Source organism: Peromyscus maniculatus, chromosome 16, assembly GCF_049852395.1.
Source record: "Peromyscus maniculatus bairdii isolate BWxNUB_F1_BW_parent chromosome 16, HU_Pman_BW_mat_3.1, whole genome shotgun sequence".
NCBI classification, from domain to species: Eukaryota; Metazoa; Chordata; class Mammalia; order Rodentia; family Cricetidae; genus Peromyscus; species Peromyscus maniculatus.
The window spans coordinates 12,427,098-12,448,824 of NC_134867.1; the positions used below are offsets into that span (position 1 = coordinate 12,427,098).

The window sequence follows — 21,727 nt, forward strand, 5'->3', positions numbered from 1 at the left end:
CCTTCCATCTGCCGTGTGGTGGCCCAGGTTGAACCTGAATAAAAGGACCCTTATGTGCTTGCATCGGAAACCGGCTCCTTGGTGGTGTCGGGGGTTTCTCGAAATGGGTACAGCACTGCAGCCAGCCCCAGGAAACCCAATGCCCGCTCTGGACTCCTAGGGGACCTGAACTCACATACATATGAAGACAATTAAAAAGGAAATAAATCGTTTCTTTCAATAAAAAGACTCCCGATGTCGACCTTTGACCTTCATATACACTGCACATACGTGCATCCATATGCACACAATACAACCCCTGTCTTCGGGTTCTGATTGCTGTGATAAAACACCATGACCAAAAGCAAACTGGAGAGGAACGGGTTTATTGGGCTTGCACTTCCACACCACAGTCCATCACAGAAGAAAGTCAGGACAGGAACTCCAGCAGGACTAGAACTCGGAGGCAGGAGAGGATACTGAGGCCGTGGAGGGATGCTGCTTACTGGCTTACTCCCCATGGCTTGCTCAGCCTGCTTTCTTACAGAACCCAGGACCACCAGCCCAGGGATGGCACCACTCACAATGGACTGGGCCCTCCTCCATCAATTAGCAATTAAGAAAATGCCCTACAGGTTTGCCTACAGCCAGATCTTGTGGGAATATTTTCTCAATTGAGGCTCCCTCCTTTCAGATGACTCTAGCTTGTGTCAAGTTGACCTAAAACTAACCAGTACAGCCCCACCCCACACACACTAAATAAACTATATACATACACACACTAAATAAACTATATACATACACACACTAAACTATATACATACACACCCTAAATAAACTATATACATACACACACTAAATAGACTTGGGAAAAATTGAAAATGGCCCAGTAAAGAGGTTCAGAGCAGGTGTTCAGCTCTGCAGCTTCCAGGGTAGGAGGTATCAGAGACATGGACTGGCTGACTTGGATCAACCTGGTTTTTTTGTAAGTCATCTTGAATCGGGGAAGGGCTCATGAGCACAGCTAATGTCATTTCTTCAAGGTTGACTCAGAAAGAAACCAGCTCTCATCTTTGAGGAAGGCTTCTGGTCCTCTCTGGGAAAAGATGTTAAAACAAGACTGTTTCAGTTGGACTTGGGCTAAGGCTGGAAGACAGCAGCCATTAGGGAAACATTACAAAAAGTGACGGTGGAATTCCTTGTTGTGGTTGGAATGAGAATGGCTCACGTAGGCTCATAGGTTTGAATGCTTGGTTGCCAGTTGGTGGAACTGCTTGGGAAGGATCAGAAGGTGTGGCCTTTTGGGAGGAAGTGTGTCACTAGGGGTAGGCTTTGAGGTTTCAGAAGACTCATGCTATTCCCAGTGAGGCCTCCTGCTTTCAGTTTGAGATGTGACATCTCAGCTGTTCCTGTCACCATGCCTTTGCCCTGCCATCACGGACTCCACAGTCCGAAACCATAACCCCAATTATTAAATGCTTTCTTATATGTGCTGCCTTGGTCATGGTGTTCTATCAGCAACAGAAAGTAACTAATATACTCTTGTTCTTTGTCACAGCATGGATGATCCCGATGTTACCAACAAGTGGTACCCAACGTCTCTTCTGTTCTGCTGAAGTGTCACGGATGCTAAGATCTGCTTCATTGACTTGGGACAGAAGGCAAAAGAGGACCAGTTCCCACTTTGTGGCTCCATGGTGTCAGATGACTACAAGCAATTCTGCTCAAAGCCCTGGAGGTCACCTGCAGCCATGCCCCTAAGTAAACAGTAAAGTTATCAGGAAGATAGCTTTTGTATTGGAGCACAGCTCCACCTTTTCAGCATCCTTTACTGTCCCGTGTGGGAGCTGGCAGAATCAGACAGGTATATGGCTGCCCTTGGGAAGCCCCAGGGCCAGTAGCCAGGGTTCACAATGGTCACATCATCATGTCCAACTGCACCAATCTGCAGAGAAAAAGACATGTCACCATTGCCTGGTGAAAGGCCGACTTCAGGTCCCCTGGATGCCAGGAGAACCAAATCTCGAAGTGGGCTTCACCAGAAATTCATTCATGGTGGTTATGAGGGCAAATACATCCCCAGTCATGGATCCTGTAGATAAATGTCAGGCTCTGTGCTTTGAGGGTTCCCATTGCATTCCCCCCATTAATCATGTTCATCAATAAATGTTATATCCTACACAGAGAGAGAGAGTCTCCAGTTTTTCTCCAGTAAATGTTTATCCACATTTAGTGTGTGAACAAGACTGAGACTGACCATAAGCTTGACTAGAAGCCAAACTATGAAGAGAAGTATCAGTCTCTTCCCAATGGCTTTAATGTGGCCGTGTGAATAGTTTGCTCTCTGTCCTCTGGAGCTTGGGCTATACACTCAATTACTCTCCGAGTCCCCTGGAAAACCTGAAAGACCACAGTCAGCCGGCAGAGGAAAAGAGGGGTACCCTGCAGAGGTCAGCATGTGTGCTGAGATTGTTGCGGCAAAGAATGTACGCTTCTCAAGAAACAGAAGTGGCCATCTGGAGAGAGCTGCAGGAACACCTTAGGTCCATGCTGTAGGGCAGGCTTCATCCTGGCACTCTCCTGGGATTTCATACAGGAGTCATGAGGACCACAAGTTCTAGATCTTGCCTGAAAAATCCAGGGTTGGGGGTGTGGCTCAATACTTGCCTAGCATGTCCAAATCAAGGCCATGACACCCTAGGACGAGAGAGAGAGAGAGAGAGAGAGAGAGAGAGAGAGAGAGAGAGAGAGAGAGAGAGAGAGAGAGAGAAGAGTTGCCCCCCCCAAAGAAATGTAGATGCCTACCTAGAAAAGAGCAGCAAATATTTGTCCACGCCAAGAAGCATGTGGGTGAGAGATGGTAAGGGGACCAGAGAGCCCACTCAAGAGCAACCAAACACTTGTCAGAAACAGGGAACCAATGCCAACCTACAGCAGAGCACAGCTGTCCTTTCCTCTCCTCCTCCCCCACACGGCTGTGAGGGGTTCAGAAATCAATCAGGATTTGCCGGGTGTGGGAGGGGTGGAGAATCCAACCATGCCCACCTTCACCACCACAGGCAGGTGACCTGCAGGAAGCTAAGCTGGAAACCGACAACACAGGAGTAAGATCTCTGAGGGAAACGTGGTTGGATATCTCACCCACCCGAGCACATTAGCTGTTGAATAAGAACATTTTGTAACATGAAAGGAACTGGAAAAGTCACAAGATTTATCCTAAATTTCATTCATAGAGAAGAGCTGGTCCAGAGGGCAGACTTCCAGGGCTGTGGGAAGTACCAACTGTGTGCTCCTGGGCATGTCCTGTGGGTCTTTGTTTGTTCAACCCAATGAGGCAAGGGTTTGAGATATGAAACCATGTATGTGTGCTAGTCTCATGCCAAGATCTTGTAGAAAATGAACTCCACGTGTCTCTGAGCACACTATGGTTCGGAGGCTACAGAAAGAATACTCTGTATCCACACCTCCAACTTCTTATTTGATGTAGGAAATACAGGCTGGAGAATTGAGAGAGGACCATTTGTAGTTCACATAGAGGCATGAAGAAAAGCATACAGGTGTACGGCCTCTGCCCACACTAATCATACTCTGCTACTTTTCTATGTGAACGGACAAATCTCTTCCTTCTTCCAAGGTCTAAGTGGGATCAAAACGAAACTGTAGGCAAGGTTCCTCTAGTATCCAAGAAACCCTATTTGAAGGATCTAAATGAGTCCTTCCCTACTCTCCTCTTGGGCTTGAGATAGAGCCTCTTATTCATTCACTCATGTTTAAGACAGCATCACTGTGTAGCCCAGGCTTGCTTCAAATTCACCATCACCCTGCCTCCACTGAGTGATACGTTGCAGGAATGTGTCAGTACACTGGCCCTGACAGATACTCATCTTTATTGTAAGTATTTTATATTCTATTCTAAATCTGTGAGCCCAGACCTGTAGATGAAACATTTTTTTTCATGATTTGTACTTTTATTCATCAAAAAGTTTCCTAAACTATGCCTTTCCAGAACAGGGTCTCACATAGAGCTTTGGACAGAGGCAGGTTTGACACCTGTTTTTAGAATCCTGATTAGTGGCAGTGTTCATTGTCAATGTGACAGACTCTAGAATCACCTGGGAGATGGGGCTCAGGGTGTGCTGGGCAATTTTATGTCAACTTGACACAAGCTAAAGTCATTTGAAAGGAGGGAACCTCAATTAAGAAAATATCTCCATAAGATCAGCCTGCAAGCAAGCCTGTAAGGCATTTTCTTAATTAGTGATCAAGGTGGGAGGACCCACTGTGGGTGAGGCCATCTCTGGGCTGGTGGTCCTTGGTTCTGTAAGAAAGCAGGCTGAGCAAGCCATAAAGAGCAAGCCAGTAAGCAGCTCCCCTCCATGGTCTCTGCACCAGCTCCTGCCTCCAGGTTCCTGCTCTGAGTTCCTGTCCTGGCTTCCTTCAGTGAAGGACTACAATGTGGAAGTGTAAGCCAAAGAAACCCTTTCCTCCCCAACTTGCTTTTTGGTCATGGTGTTTCATCACAGTAATGGAAACCCTAAGACACAGGACATGCCTGTTGGGATGATCTCACATTACCTGATGCGAGGAGACGCATCTCAGCTGTAGACGGTCCCATTCTCTGGGAGGAAGCTGATGGTCTGGATAAGGTGAAGAGGGGGAACCGAGCCTTCACACAGTGTTTATCATTCTCTGCTCCCTGACTCAGGCCCAGTCTGATAAGCTGCTTCAAGCTCCTGCCTCTGGACTCCCCTACCATGGTGGACTCCATCCTGGACCTGTGAGCCAGAACCAACCCTTCCTCCCTTCAGTTGTGAATATTTGAAGGAAACCAAGGCAAACACCCTGACCCTGGCTCTGCTCTGTTTCCCACGTACTTTTCCTAGATCAACAATGCTACTTTCAGAGAAAGAAAAAAGTCAAGACGTCTCTGCTGTCCCTTGAGATTCTTGCTGAATTATGCAAATCCATGACTCTAGTTTGCTCAGGAAGGAAGGAGCACCTGCCATTGGTATCTACAGAGGCAGACAACGCTGAGGCCTTGGCCTCCCTGCCCCGCCTGCTGGCCATTTATTCAACCTGGGCTATTCTGTGGCCATGGTACCCAAGTTGCTCAACTTTTGGTGACTTTCCATCACCAGCTCTCAAAGGAAGGCATATTTGGTGCATAGCCCAATCAGATTCCTTCAGTGTAGGATCTTAGTTATGTACCTTCTTCAAGCAGATAAACATGGGAGACTCCACACAGGAAGACTACATCTGCACCATCAGCCTATATTCTTTGGGATTGCTTAGTTCCTTGGTTTCAGAGTTCTTCAATTACTCAACAATGATGAGCAGTTACCCAGAGTTTCCTTACAGTAGGGGGAAGAAAATCACTCGGAAGATGTGATGTGGTGTCATAGTCTAAATTCTAATCATGCAGGCTGCAAAGCTCGAGTGTCGGCTCTCAGGAGCTGGAGAGACCATGTTTCCCTGGAGTATAGGATGGGAATAGTCTGGACACCTGAGTTCCAGTCAGTCGGGAGTCCTCCTGGGAGCCCAGAGAAATGGGCCTGGGCCTCCAGAGGACAGCCACGCTCCTCAGCAGCTGCCTCATCTGCCAACCGTGAGGGAGGGCCCCTGCAGCAGGAAGGAGCAAGTCCACCTCACCTGACTCCGTCCTCCCGTCCTCTCTCTCCTGGGTCTTCTCAGAGGCCCCGAGGCTCCCGGGGTAGGGCAGGTGGCTGAAGAGGTTGTCACACAGGAGGCTGCGGCACAGTTTGGTCAGGAAGCGGAGGACATAGCCCACACTGTTCACCACGGGCAGACTCCTCAGGTGCTGTTTTCCATCAAAGGAAGCAGAGACTGGAAAACCAGAAAGGGCAACTCAGGGCTGGGCGCGGAAAGCCGGAAGGGTGATTCATTTCCCTTTTATCTTATTGGGCTCTGTGGAGCTGCATGGAAGTCTCCCTAACGCCCTGTTCCCGCTCTAGGGTCCTACCCCGGACAGCACACTGCTTGAGTTATCATGGCCCTCTATCTCCTCCTTTCCTTGATTTTCACGGCTGTGGCAGCGGATCTGACCAGTTCTGCTCAGATTTGGAGACCTGTCTGTCAGTTTGCCTTGGTCTGGTATTTTTTCTCTCAGCAGGAGTCATGGGACTGGGGACAGGGGAGAAGGACTACAGAGACAAGGAACCCTTCACGGAACACCGAGCAGGGCCATGTCATACCCACAGGGCACTTCTGGGGGGTGTGAACTTTCCACACTTAGTGGAGCCGATGCGTCCCACGCCCTTACACTCTGTTCTCCATATTCTGCCCCTGGGCCCAGCCACTAAGCCTGGGTTACCAAGTCACTAAATCGGCCCACTCCCAAAGGTCTCGGGGTGTTTAGTACCACTTCCTCATCTGGAGAGCAGCAAATCCCACATATCACATACGATTCCTCTGTAAGGAAAGCTTGTCTCATGTCCCATTTATTTTTTACTCAGTCATTTTGTTAAACTTGGTATGATTCCAGGATATCTTGTTCCTCAAATTGTCCCAGCTTTCATTTTGGGAACTCTACCGGTGTTGACTCCTGTGTCCGTTCATTTCAACACTTTTGGTTTAGGGCACTTCAGTATATTCCAGGTTCATCCTGGTCCAGCCCTAGAATCAGCCATTGTCCAACTGTCCTGCTTCCTCTTATGAATGAAGGATGCAGAGAAACCCAATCAGAGAATAGGGTGAGCTCACTGCTCCTGGGTGTCGGTAATTTTAAACCCTCCAAGTGTGCAGAGCGTTGGAAGTGTGGCTGTGTGCTCGCCTGGTGTAATTCCCTCCAAGTGTGCAGAGCGTTGGAAGTGTGGCTGTGTGCTCGCCTGGTGGAATTGTACCTGTTGACATTTCTACCCAGGAGTCCATCCCTATCTGTGTCTGAAGGAGGAGGTAGATACAGACACCTGAGCTCACCCTGAAGTCTCCAATTCTACATGCCATTTGTCACCCGAGGACCCCAGGGGGATTTCAGGGGAAGCCCCCAAGAGAACAGTCTTTAACTCAGGGCTGGAGAGATGGCTCAGTGGTTAAGCGCACTGACTGTTCTTCCAGAGGACCAGGGTTCAATTCCCAGCAACCGCAAGGCAGCTCACAACTGTCTGTAACTCCAGTTCTAGAGACTCCAAAACCCTTATAGACACACATGCAGGCCAAACACCAATGCACATAAACTAAAGATAAATATTTTAAAATGGGGGTGGGGCTCTCTAGAGCAACACCGGGTTCCAGCTCCAGACAGTAACCAAATCGAGAAGCGGCGTCAGTTTCTGGAAGCACTGAGCACTGTCTGTGCTGTCTCTTGCCTCACAGCCCCCTAACAGCCCCTCACCCCAGAACTGCACACCAGCTCCATGTGAGGGACACACAAGGACACCTCAGAGAGGACACCCTGCTTTGCCCTAGGCTTCCCCTCTCCACAGCAACACTAGCAGGCAGCCTGCTGATTTACACCATATGCCCTGAAGGTTGGCCCATGGTGGGGGCTACTATTGCTACTTTTTATTATAACCAGACACCAAAAGATTCCATTTTTCCATTTGATTAGGCCTGTGGAAGTCTTTCCCACACGGGCCTCCTGGCTGGCCTTGAGGATGGGACGGAAGGCTGCTGTCCCTCGTTGCCGACGATGAAGCTAAGGAGAACCCTCGACTGGATTTTTCAGTTCACGTGTCCACCATGTGGCACTTGCTTTTCATCTAAGACCCCAAGTGGCTCCGGTCCAGGAGGCAGCCACAGAGCTGTCATTATGCTTATTCTGGACACTTTGCAAATCCCCTACTAGTGTGGGCACTGTCTAAAAGGCTGAGTGATCCAGAAACTGGCCCTGAGGTGGAGGGGCTCGGGACCTCAGGTCTATCCACCAAGTCATGCATGTGTTCTGTAAGTATCCATGGGATTGCACACAGTGGGGAAATCCCGTCTCTTACAAAAGGATGTGGAACTCCTGCGTTCCTAAATTCTCCCTCTTGGGGTCACGGCTAAGGCAGAGCACCCCAACAGCCATGCTGGGAGGTGTTGTGCGGCTCTGTGATGCTGCTTCCTTCAGCTCTGAGTGTCTGCAGTCCAGGCAGCCTCCTTAGCTGTTGCGGGGTATTTGGGGAGCAGCTTCTAAATGCAGAGTGGGTACCCCGCTGTTTCTTCAGAGGCCCGCATCTCTCTGGGCCGCACTGATGCTGTCCTGCAGCATTGTGGGACCTCCATCTCCAACTGGAACATGAAAAGCTACCCCACACTTAATGACCTCAAGGTGGAGGCAAGAGGTGTTGCTCAGGGCTACAGCGTTCTCCCAGGCATCAGGAAAAGTGGTCCTCTCTGGCTTCCTGGGAGTTCCGTCAGCCAACTGGAACTCCACAAGTCATTCCTTCCTTCTGGTGTTGCTTCTCCCCAGTGCCAAGGCCCTGAGGCCACGGAGAGGGAGGAGCAGGAAAGCCAGGCTCAGGACCAGCTCTCCCAGCTCATGGGCAGGGGCTATAGAGCCTCTAAGACAAGTGGCATCATAGAGGAGTACAGAGCAAGGGACCCTCCCTCGGCCCCAGATCTGTCTTGAGCCCTACTCTGTAGGAAGGAGCAAGGTAAGAGGATGTTCCAGGGAAAGAAGACATGGAGCAGCGGAGGAACTCCAGGAGGTCCGGGACTAGACTCTCCTCCTCGCCCTTGTTCACGGGTCTTCCTGTCTGTGCATCTGCTGAGGCCCTTGAATATCACCCGGTGTCAGACACAGTCACGTGAACCTAGCCAAGGCCCCTCTCTTCCTTTTTCCTCCCCTCCCCTTTCCCTTCCCTCCTCTCCTCCTCTTTTTTTCTCCTTTCTTTAGGTTTTGAGACAGTCTCTCACTATGTAGCACAAGGTCTTAGAATGCTCTGTGGTCCACAGTGGCCGCAAACTCAACACACTCCTGTCTCTGCCTCCATAGTTCTGTGACTCCAGACATGCACCTCCATGGCTGCTTTCCCTGGCTTTTACTTGGACATAGGAACCAGTGGAGGATTTCGGTCGAAGAACAAGTACCATCTTATCTTAAACCCACTGTGGTTGGAACCATACCATGTGGGTATGCCTGAAGGCAGAGGCACAGTGCTGGACGTGGGGGAGGACGAGGAGTCAGGGGTTATCCAGGAGGTCATCCAGGAGGTCATTCTTGCTGTCCAGGTCTGGTAGCTGTCTCTCAAGTTGTCCCAAGGGATGCATTCTGCTCACAAGCTCACAGAGGCCCTAGACCCAGCAGGTGAAGGACAGGCTCTGGCCGCTCCCACTGCCCCCACTGGGAGATGGCTACAGAGAGAGACCCCCAGCATGCCTCCCAATCCCCATGCCTTACCTGACACCAGCTCACCGCGGTAGCCCTGCTTGACAAGGGAGAAGACCAGCCTTGGCTGGTGCGCACAGTCGATGCATGCCTGCACCGCCTGCTGCAGGACAGCTGCAGGCCGCTCAGGCCCCAGGCGCTCAGGAAGCTGCTGCAGCTTCCTCCTCTCCAGGTACGGCCCTGAATCGGCCTGCTTGTTAATGTAGAGGCACACTGTGGGCACAGAGAACAGTGGGTGTGAGATGTCTAGCATTGCGAGTGCATCAGGCCTGCAGGCTGCCTAGGCTGGGGACATCTCGGGCCTGGACCAGGCCCTGGCCTTGGGAAAACTGCAGAGGGCAGACATGGGACTGATCCTCCTGGTGTAAGAAGGTGAAAAGGCTAAAAAGCTGTACTTCCTAACTGTCAGAACTTTGCTCAAGTGGTGACCTCCTGGCAGTGGGCAGAGGGATAGCTGGGTCCCCTTTAACTGTGTAAACTATACAGAAGACAATTACTGTGGCCCATAAGGACAGTGTATATAAAGAAAGGTATTTCCATCTGGGCAGGTACGTGACAAAAATCCTCCTCTGCTCCTCCAAGGACAGCAGGGCATTTCTCTGTGAACTTGTACCAATAAAAAACAAAATGGTGTGACACTAATCATCCTAGAGGCAGTATGATGTTCCGATGGGATTGCTATTTATGATTTCAGGAAATAATGGTCAAAGCCCATCAATAACCCCACACTTAAAAGATTTATTAATAATTTTTATGTGTTTGGGTGTGTTTTAATTTATATATGTCTATGTACCATGTGCCCTGGACCTGGTGTCAGATCCCATGGGACTGGAGTTACAGACAGTTATAAGCTACTGTGTGGGTCCTGGGAACTGAACCCAGATCCTCTGCAAGAGCAACAAACGCTCTTAACCCCTGAGCCACCTCTCCATTCCCAAATTCCCCACACTTTTAAGATAATACATCTCATCATAAAATTTTGAACATAAATTGTGTTCATTTACATTTTAACTATGCTATTGTATTATGTATTAATATATTTGTAGGTAAGTATCATATTTATATAACATAAATCTATAGAAAAATGCCAGAAAGCCTGTAAAAAAGTTTTCCATGTTCAGTAAATTTTGAGCAGACCACGGTGGGGAATTTTATAAATTTTCCAGTTAAAAAAGGAAATAAAAAGCTCATAAATCCCTTTTTACATTGTGTGTGTGTATGTGTATATGTGTGTGTATGTGTGTGTATGTGTGTGTATGTGTGTGTGTGTGTGTATGTGTGTGTGTGTGTATGTGTGTATATGTGTGTATGTGTGTGTATGTGTGTGTGTGTGTATGTGTGTGTGTGTATGTGTGTATATGTGTGTATGTGTGTGTGTATGTGTGTGTATGTGTGTGTGTGTGTGTGTGTGTGTGTGTGTGTGTGTACCAGGCACACATGTGGAGATCAGAGAACAGCTTGAGGGAGGCAGCTCTCTCCTGCTCTCTCCTTCCACCATGTGGGTCCAGGGATTGAACTTAGATCACCGAGCCAGCCTGGCAGCGGGTGCCTCTACCCACTGACCCATCTCAGGGACCATCATAGGTCCTTTTTAGAGAAACCATTTCTACTGAGAGGACTGCCCAGTGAAGTCATTATTAACAGGGCAGTCAGTTGAGGGGCTCAGAACTAGAGATACAAGTTCAACTGCATTCTGTCCTAAGGCAACGTACGTGCCCGGTCACAACTATTTCACCTGTGATTAGGGCATACACGCCTGCTCACAACTGTCTCATCTGTAATTGAACAGAAATTGCCCACCAGGTCAGCCCGACTCCAGACTGCTCTGATACAATGTGTCCTGATCTTACTGGCAGGTCAGCTGTTTGAAGATTAAGAAGTCACAACAATGTTATCATGACCTGCTTAGAAGAGCTCAAAGAGTCTTCTCTGCTCTCAACGCCAGATCCTGAACAGATGAAGAATTTCCTAGCTTCCGTCTTGGGAAAAGCTACCCCAAGTCAGGTGGGAATGCTTTTCCTCCCTTTCGGTGGTGATGCTAGAGGTTCTTTCTGTCTCCCGAGGATTTTTGACAGTGTGAAACAGATGCAAGAAATAGAAATTTTACAAGAGTAAAGAAAAACTGAATGCTAATAACAAGGTCATATTTTCTTCCACACATCAATTGCCTGTCTTAAGTGTCTGTCCTTCCTCCCATGACATAAGCGTCTTACCTCAGAGGTCACTGTTCGGGGGAGTGTTGTTTTGCTTTTTTATTTTTGGTTGTTGTTGTTTTTTGTTTTTGTTGCTTTTTGTTTTTGTTTGAGACAAGGTTTCTCTGTGTAGCTTTGCGCCTTTCCTGGAACTCACTCTGTAGACCAGCTGGCCTCGAGCTGGCAGAGATCCGCCTGCCTCTGCCTCCCCAGTGCTGGGATTAAAGGTGTGGGCCACCACTGCCGGGTTAGCGGAATGTTAAGAAGGACTTGAGGTGACTAGCAGGACTTCGGGGATGTTAGGACAGACATTGGGGACAACAGACTGGCACCTCCCACGTTATCAAGCCAGCCTGAGTTGGGTGTTATTATTATGGCTTTGCTCATGAGGAGACGGAGGCTGAAGTGCCCAGGGGACAGCTCAGATCTGCAGGCAGGTCTGCAGCATGGAATTTGGAGGCAATTCCCTCCGAACCCAAGAGGTCATTACCTTCCCTCAGGCTGCTGCTCCCACGTGCCCTCATTTTGGACGATCTGGAAAGCAGTTAACAACAGGCCTGTGTACCCGCAAGTGAGTGATGTGGGTCCTGTCTATTCAGTTCTCAGCTGCTGAGGTGAGACCTCAGGCTCTCAAGACCCAAGAGAAGAGCTAGGGTGGCTACGGCAGGGGGGTGCTGGCAGGAAAGGCAGCTAGGCTTCCTGGAGAGTATGTCCGAGCTGAGTGTGAGGTAGCAATGGGGTGACTAGACAGGAAGCTCACCCCGAATAGAGGAAGAGAATATGCTAGGACCCTAGGACGTACGGCACCTGGTGAGTGGAATCAAGGGGCGGGAGGGGAGAGTGGAGCGGGGGGAGGCTGCAGCCTGCAGGGCCTTCTCAGTGTTAACAGGTTTAGTCTACACTGCAGTGGGAAGGGACTAAACCGACTTCAACGGGACGGGGGCAGGGAGTGAAGTTGTGATGAGGGGCTGTGTGTGTGTGTGTGTGTGTGTGTGTGTGTGTGTGTGTGTGTGTGCACATGCGCGCGCGCCTCTGTAGCCATCTAACTACTGTTACAATTAAGAGGCTGTTGGGGTTGCAGGATGTGGTAGCAACTGGAAACACAAATGCAGCATGGACACACTCAAGTGAGCACACTCAGATGCAGCCACTGCTCTTGTCCGTTCCAAAGCAACCAGCTGAACCCAACGTTCACAGGAAACAAAGGTTTTCATAACCAAACCTGGCTTTCAGAGACCAGGGCTGTCCTGTCTGCTGCCCAGCTTCTGCGCCAGATCTTTCCTTGGGTTATTCAGGGAAACATTTCTTTTCTTTCTTAGAAACAAGGTTTCTCTGTGCAGCCCCAGCTGTCCTGGAATTCGCCCTGTAGACCAGGCTGGCCTCCAACTCAAAGATCAGCCTGCCTCTGCCTCCTGTGTTGGGTGCCGGGATTAAAGGCGTGCGCCATCACACCCAGTGGAATGTCTCAGAGAAATTCTTAGATTCAGAACGCAACTGCTAGATGAATGGACACTGTTACTAGAAAACCATTGCCCCTGGAGTCCCTTCCACTGACACACCTGTGAGAGCCTGTGGGACCACCAAGCTGGGGATGGTGGCTGCATCCTGAGGGATGGAGCTGAGGTCGGGTTCCGGGGTACTCCGTGGAGGCGACAGAGCCAAGGGAGTCATGAGCACTGGAGGCTTGATCTGCAAGAGAGTCTGTTTAATCAGGGAACATCTAGACCTGCTCTCTATTCCACCCCGGTCTTTCCTGGGTGTCTGCTAATCCTCCTCAGTACTCTCTCACGTCTACACCTTTCTACTTCTCAGCTTTGGGAAAGGAGCTTCAGATTCAAGTTCACGTTCAAAATTCGTATTTGGATTATATAGTCAGAGGGTAGCTCTGTACTTCACCCTTACATTGGCACTACCCAGGAAGTGACAGCACCAGGAAGTGGGTATAGGAGCATCTAGAGGCATGAAGAGTTAAAAGCCACTCGCCCCCTGAGGACAGGATGCAGCCTGCAGGGCAGTGCCCTGTCCACACCTCTGTGCTCTGTAGAGTCCTGGCCACAGGGCTTTCCCTGCATCCACCAGGCGATGGACCATGATGCCCTCCCCACTCTCTGATGAGCTCACAGCATGCAGAAGCACTCTCCAGGTTGCTGACAAGCTGTCCAGAGGTGACTTCCTGTGGCAGACTGTCGGACACAATCTGGATGGGACAGGAATGGGCAGCCACCACCTGTGAAGGTCTCCCCCGAAACCACACGTAAAGAGGTGGAATTTGTACTAAGGGAAGTACAAGTCAATGATATTGGGTCAATCAGCCTCTCTGCACCTGCACTAGGTTGGATCAGAGTGATGGACGCCAGTGGGGGATAAATGGGGACAGATGGTGGATTCAGTTTGAAGATGGAATAAGTCAATAGCTCCTCCTTTTCACCAGTGACTCATATTGGGAGCCCACTCCAGAAGAATCAAGTCAATTTACAAGAGTGGACCCCTAGGCATCAGGAGTTTCCAAAGTTTCGATTTTTTTCAGTGTGTAGAGACAGTTCAAGAGCACTTGCTGCATCCCCAAGCTTTTCAACTTTTTCAAGCAATCTCTTGTGGGTCTCACAAAAATGCCAGTTTTGATTCTGAGTTCTGGGATCGGATTCCACATTCTAATGAGCCCCTAGGTGGGATGTCTCTGCAGATCCATGAGCACACTTTGGACAGGCAGGTGTTGTTTTCCATTGTTAATTCACATGCATCCACATCCTAACATGCTTCTGGACTTCTAGGATGGACTAGTAATAGTGATGAGGGAAAGGTGCTCCAAACGCTGCATGTCTCATTAACAGTGATGGAGACAGAGTACTCAGTTGTCACATAGAGACAGAGTGCTCAATGGTCACATAGAGACAGAGTGCTCAGTCGTCACATAGAGACAGAGTGCTCAGTCGTCACACAGAGACAGAGTGCTCAATGGTCACACAGAGACAGAGTACTCAGTCGTCACATAGAGACAGAGTGCTCAGTCGTCACACAGAGACAGAGTACTCAATGGTCACACAGAGACAGAGTGCTCAATGGTCACACAGAGACAGAGTGCTCAGTCATCACATAGAAACAGAGTACTCAATGGCCACATAGAGACAGAGTACTCCAAATACTGTGCATTCATTGTCTCGGTCACTGCTCTAGGGCTGTGAGGAGACACCATGACCAAGGCATCTCTTCTAAAAAAATCATTTAATTGAGCGTTTGCTTACAGGTTTAGAGGGTTAGTCCATGATCATCATGGCAGGAAGCAGGCTGGCATGGTGCTGGAGCAGTAGCTGAGAGCTTATATCCTGGTCAGCAGGCAGTGAGCAGAGACAGAGAGAGACTGGGCCTGGCCTGGGCCTTCAAAACCTTAAAGCCCACTCCCAGTGACACACCTTCTCCAATAGGCCGCACTCAATCCAACAAGGCCACACCTCCTAGTCCTTCCCACACAGTTCCATTCCCTGGTGACTAATCATTCGAACATGTGAACCTATGAGGGCCTTTCTCATTGAAACCATTACAACCAATTTGCTATATTTGTCTATTTAGTCATGACAGATATGAATTATCCTGTTTCAAGACAGAGTAGTTGTTTTGTGACATAACTGGGAATAAAGCAAACCAAAACTTACCCTCATGGAGCTACTACTGTAATGGGGCAGGGGAGCAACAAACACAACACGTGTTTGGAGTGTCAGGAAGTGAGCCGGGCTGGGACTGGCAATGATGGGGGGGGGGGTCTGGGAAATAACCGAAGGGGTGCACTTTGTGAAGTTTTAACACGGAATGGCTTGGGTCACACTGTATAAAGACTGAATTGAACAAGTAACACAGCTGTCTAGGGGAAGAATCTTCCTGGCAATGAGAACATCCAACAAGATCCCGAGGCAGGAGGAGGGCGCAAGGCGGAAAAGGTAAAGAGTGAGACTGTGCCTGCTTTTGGAGGACACGCCAGGCCTCCGGCGACCTCCCCAAGACTTCTGAACAGGCCACTAACACTTAATCCTTCTGACCCCTCATGTCCAAAAGAGGCTTCCAGGGACACAGTATACTAGTCTAGAGATGAGCGAGAGGTGACTGTCGGTGATCCGGGTGGCAGCTGTGCAGGCGAGGATCGATGGGGCTTTTTCTGGACACATTTGGAAGGTGGAATGTGTCTGGGTAGAGAAGCCATGAGTGACTCCGAGGATGGGGGACAGAAAGGCTTCAGGTTGTGTAAGGATGACACCACATACCCGGATGCCCTGAAAATTTTAAATTGGATGGTTCCCATTGGAATAAACTTAGGAAATGATGGAAAAAGACATTGGAATCAGGAAATAAAGCCAACACGTTATAGTTTTGTCACAGAGAGGAACAATAACAAGCCACAGCACTGGGGAGAAGTAGAGTGGAAGGATTTACTCAGCAATAGGTGCCACCTCACACCGTCAAAAGGAAAATCAAAACACAAAATAGCGACGTGGGCAAGGTCGTGGGGAAACTGGACACTTGTATACTGAGAATGTAAAATGGTGTGGTCACTGTGGAAATCAGGAAGAAAGTTCCTTGAAAATCCAAAGTGGAACCACCACACAGCCCGGTGGCTCAGCACACGCTCCCAGGAAAGAATTGAGGGCAGTCTGAAGGACAGTCTGGACACCCGGCTCTGCAGGGTCACCATTTACACAGTCAGAAGTCAGGGAGAGTGGCGGGCATTGCAGCGCTCGGGCCGAGGAAGTGAAGAGCTGTTTAGAGTTCAGAGTTTCACGTTTGCCAGCTCTGGAGATCAGCTGCACAACATGACTCGAACTTACGCTTAGAGACAATTGCAACTTAGTTTCATGTCATGTGGAGGTTTTTCATCACAATTTAGAACATTCTTGAAACAGTTTAAAAGACATTTTTGTTCTTTTTTATTTCAAGATGGGAGAAATAGGTTTTTGGTTTTGGTCTGTTTGTTTGTTTTTTGGTTTTTTGAGACAAGGTTTTGCTGTGTTGGCCTGGCTGTCCTGGAACTCACTCTGTAGACCAGGCTGGCCTCGAACTCAGAAATCTGCCTGCCTCTGCCTCCCAAGTGCTGAGATGATAAAGGCGTGTGCCACCACTTCCCGGGGAGAGATAAATTTTAATGCTGATGTCAGTGATCCAGGAGAGGAGAATCGGAGCTAGATGATGCTGTCAGCACCCAAGGCCTCTGAGCAGGTGTGGGAAGGAAGGTGGTATTCGCTGGGGCGGGACCCGTCCTGTACCGCCACAGGAAGGGAGGCAGAATGGAAGGTGTGTAGGTGCTGAGTGGAGGATGGTGGGAGCCTGCAGAAGGGCTTTACTAGATGGTCCAATTCCTTCATTGGATAAAAAAAAAAAAAAAAAAAAAAATGGTGTCGAAGGATGGAGAGGCTGGCGTGCTAACGAACCAGGGTGGGATGACGGGGAGGAACTGTGGGCAGTGAGTGGCACTAAGGAGGCAGAGGAAGGTGTGGAAACAAATTTGAGAGGAGAGCAGCCAACAGCGAGCTTGGTGGCTGCACAGTGGTGCTGCCTGGGTGCTGAGCTGGGGCCTCTTACCCTGCAGAAACCCAAAGCTCCAGTCAGCAGAAGGGATGGTATTTCATTTCAGTGTAGCGTCTGAAAAAAATTATAGGACCCAACACGGAAGCAACACACTACTGAACAACAGAAAAGTGATTTCAAAAAATGCCTCGGTGCTGGGAATGAAAACTCTGAAACCCACTGCGACTACATCTCTGTGACTTTGGCTTTCTCAACTGTCTGCTCTCACAAGGCAGTGGCCCTGGCTATCCTAAGAGTTCCCAGCGACCTTGCTATGAATGATATCCTACTGCGCATGGTTTGTGGTGGGGAGGCAGATGGGGAGGGGCCCAAAGACTTCAGGCGGTAAGCTCTGGGAGAGTCCCAGTCAGCTCTCCTTTCCCAATTCTCATTTCACTAACCCCCAACCTACACATAATTCTACCCATCAGGAGAACAAAATCGGCAAATTGTGATTTATTTGCCTGTGGTCTTCAAGTAAATCAACATGAAGGTCTTTGTGTTCCTTTCCTAGAATGACGGATGGTGGTGATGATGATGATGATGATGGTGATGATGGTGGTGATTGTAGTGATATATTGTGTACCTCAATAAACTTGCCTGGGGATCGGAGGATAGAGCCAGCCACTAGATTAGACATAGAGGTCAGGCAGTGATGACACACACCATTAATCCTATTACTCGGGAGGCAGAGATCAGTCTGGATCTCTGTGAGATCAAGGCCACACTGGAAACAGAGCCAGGCACTGGTGGCACACACCTTTAATCCCAGGAAGTGATGTCTGGGCAGAGAAAGGTATATAAGGCGTGAGGAAACAGGAACTCACTCTCTTGAGGCTGAAGATTCCATAGAGGTAAGAACGTGGCTGGCTTGTTTTGTTTCTCTGATCTTTCAGCTTTCACCCCAATATTTGGTTCCAGGTTTTTTATTAATAAGACCGTTTAGCAATTCTTATTATAGGTGATGATGGTGATGGTGGTGGTGGTGGTGGTGGTACTGATAGTGCTGATGGTGGTAGTGGTGATGATGATGGTGACAATAATGATTATTGAAATCTCAGACTCATGAACCACATAACAACCCCAACCTCTCAGGCTTGTTCTCTATTATATTTATTAATGTTGGATTTATCCACTGAACCCATTTCAAAATAGGTCATAGTATTACTATTAGCTGTCACTTCCACTCATCATTTCCACTCAAATGAAGCAAGAAAAGCTTCCAATACCAGGTAGTGGTGGCACATGCCTTTAACCCCAGCACTGGAGAGGTAGAGGGAGAGGCATCTTTGAGTTTGAGGACAGCCTGGACTACAGAATGAGTTCCAGGACAGCCAGGGCTACACAGAGAAACCCTGTCTCAAAAACTTCCTTATTTACCCTCTGTGGTGTTTTGGATGAGAATGGTTTCCATAGGCTCATGGATTCGAATACTTGGTCACTAGGGAGGGGCACTATCTGAAAGGATTAGGAGATGTGGTCTTACTGGAAGAAGTGTGTCACTGAGGGTGGGCTAGAGGTTTTAAAAGGCCCACTCCTGGCCCAGTCTCTCTCTCCTGCTGCCTGTGGGTCCGAATATAACACTCTCAGCTCCTTCTCCAGCACCATGTCTGCCTGTGTGCTGCCATGCTTCCTGCCATGATGACCAGGTACTAAATCCCTGAACTGTAAGCCAGCCCCCAGTTTAATGCTTCCCTTTATAAAACTTGCCGTGGTCATGGTGTCTCTTCCCAGCAATAGGACACTGATGGAGACACCCCCCTCTTCAGCTACTGGGACTTTTAAACAAAGCAGAAATCTTTTGCAAACTGTGGACAGCATTGTCCTATGGGTATGTCCCCAGAGGCTTTTGTGACAGGGGCCCGGTCCCCAATACATTAAGTGATGCAAGAACCTTCAAGAAATGGTTAGGCCATGGGGGGCATCACCTTGGGGAAGAATTGATTTTGGCTCTTGAAATAAGTTAGTCTCTGTGAAAGTTTTTAAAAGTGAGGAGACTGGCCGGGTATGATAGCACCCGCCTTTAATCCAGCACCAGCCAGGGCTCCATAGAGAGACCCTGTTTCAAAACAACAACAACAACAACAACAACAAACAAAAACAAAGGAAGTGTGACTGTTTCCCCCTGACACACACACCAAGTTCCTGCTTCACCAGGTGACTGATGGGTCCCTATCACGTCTGCTCACACTACTGTAGTATCTTCTGCCAGGAGCCTCACCATGTTCTTGTGCCTCCAGGACTGTGAACTGGCTACCCCTCTTTTCTTTTTCTTTCTGGGTGGTGGTGGTGGTGGTGGTGGGTCTGTCTGTCTGTCTGTCTGTCTCTCTGTGTGTGTCTGTGTGTCTCTGTGTGTGCGTCATCAGGGCATCATGCCCACTGGACAAACACTCTACACCTGGCTACAACCCCAGACTCATTCCTCTATGAATTCTACAGCCCCCCTTCTTCTGTTACAGCAATCAAAACTAGACTAGAAGAAGGGGTCTCTGACTTTTTAAAAATAGGATTTTTGTGAGAGAATGAAATGCAATCAAAATTTACTTAGTGTTCAGAAATTTAAGTTTCACTGCCTAATATAAAGAGCTAAAAATAGTGTGCTGGAGAGAACTCAGTCAATAAAGCACTGGCTTTGTAAGAACGAGGACCAGAGTTTAACAGCTAGAGTGCACACATATCTAGCATTTAAGAGGGAGTCACCATGATTTTAGAAAAGTCTAGAAACAGAGGGACATAGCTATGCAGCACATCGTGTGTGATAGGATGTGGGCCTCTTCCTCAACCAGAAGAAGCTGTTCTCTGGGGGCAGGGGGAGGGGAGGGGGAGATTTGTCTTTACTGTTCTTTCTTTCAATTTTTTAAAATATTGATTTGTTGATTTTATTTGGTTGTTTTAATGGACAAAATAAAGTAAAATGCTCACATGTTGGTTTCTAATATCATTCTTCAATAAAAGGACGGGGACGTCTAGCAGAAATGGATGATCCTGAGACTAAGACAGGGAGCATGCAGAATAAGACGGGAAGCATGCAGAATAAGACAGGGAGCATGCAGAATATGACAAGGAGCATGCAGAATATGACAAGGAGCATGCAGAATAAGACAACAGAGAGCATGCAGAATAAGACAAGGAGCATGCAGAATAAGACAGAGAGCATGCAGAATATGACAAGGAGCATGCAGAATAAGACAGGGAACATGCAGAATAAGCTGGAAGCATCTTGAAATGCCGAGAGGTAACAAAATGTTAACAAAACCCGCCAGTGATTGGAGTATCTTGAGGGGAGGGGCTGACTGAAAGCTCCAGAGGGCAAATGTGGACCACCATGAGCAGCAGGGTAATGACTTATTATAGCATGAATATATATGTAATAAATGTCCACAAGTCCATCTGCCACGAGTAAATGACGGACAATGTAAACAAGTAAGAGAACAAAGAAACCTCTCAGGAACGACATGTCCACAACCTCTCTGGCAGGGGACACAATTCCCTGGTCTCTGAGGGTGGGCTGTGTGGACATAATGAATTCCTCTAACTGCCTCAGTGTGGAAGTGGGGGCGGTCACTCTTACAGTGGGGACACCTGACTAATGTCACCTCAGCCACGGGGTCAAAAGCAACATCATCAGTGGTACTGACAGTACGTGCTTCTGATATGGATAGACAGATGTTACTGCACCTCTGTTATCTCCCCTACACCATTTAATATGTGAGGAAACGATAGTCAGATCACATTCTGTGAAACTCCTCAAACCGTTCATCATCCAAAGTAAGGAAAAGCCAAGCAACTTCCACAGACAGAGGAGCTTAAGAAAACATGATGACTGAAGGTGAGGCTGGGCTGGACGGGACCCCGGAACAGATCAGAGAGACAGCCATACAATCAGAATGAAGTATGGACTTGATTTATGACGACATACTATCGTTTTGCTGTTCGTGACGAATGTGCCATTGTAGTGTAAGATGTTAACAGTGAGGAGCTAGGCTGGGCTGGCGGTATGAATCTTCCAGTATACAGCAGAGATCCTGCTGCAAACATTTAAAAGCAGAATATGGTTGACTGGTGAGTGGTGTGGTGGTGTGGAGGGGTAGAGGGGATTCTTCCTGGCAGCTCCAGAGGGGAAGAGCAGAAGGTCTGCTACCGAGATCCCTGTCCTGCACGCTGGGCTAAGCCTTGGCCTTCAAAGCCTGATACATCTCTAGCTGGTGTCTTTTCCTGAAGTTCAGAACCTCAGTCACACAGGACAGAGAGGACCCACCCAGGGCATTGTTGCCGGTGGCTGTCCCAGGAGTAGTCAGAACAAGAAGGATAGCTTTGTCCATGTCCACCCCACCCTTTCCCTGGGGACACATTTCTTTCTTCCTGACATTCACATTCTTCGTTCATTCAAAACTCCCTTGTAATGTAGCTCATGGTAACCAGCTGCAAGGCTACAAACAGGGTTCGAGGAAAAGGGCCACAGTGTAGAGAAATGAAACTTAGTTGTTTTATCTGAGGGAATACATTCACACCTGAACTGTTTGGATCATGCTCTTTCATTATTCTGTTACTCTTTCTTACAGCTCTGATTCTTCCTAGTTCTAATTCCTTCTAAGTTCTAATCCTTCCTCATTCTCTTTTGTTCTACACACAGCTACATCTCGTTTCTACACAGCTTCGTCTTCCTTGTCTCCACACT

At 48.6% G+C, this 21,727-nt stretch overlaps 1 protein-coding gene across 4 annotated transcripts in view; it reads right to left on the reverse strand.

Annotated features, from left to right (window-relative positions):
• Scml4 (Scm polycomb group protein like 4) overlaps positions 1-21,727 on the reverse strand; it is a 107,775-nt gene that overhangs the window by 20,633 nt on the left and 65,415 nt on the right. For all 4 annotated transcript variants that reach the window (XM_076552371.1, XM_006982761.4, XM_076552373.1 and 1 more), the window contains exons 3-5: positions 13,059-13,188; positions 9,320-9,520; positions 5,629-5,823 (exon numbers count right to left, since the gene is read on the reverse strand). In XM_076552371.1, the coding sequence (XP_076408486.1) occupies positions 5,629-5,823; positions 9,320-9,520; positions 13,059-13,188 (526 nt within the window). The remainder of the gene's footprint in view (positions 1-5,628; positions 5,824-9,319; positions 9,521-13,058; positions 13,189-21,727) is intronic.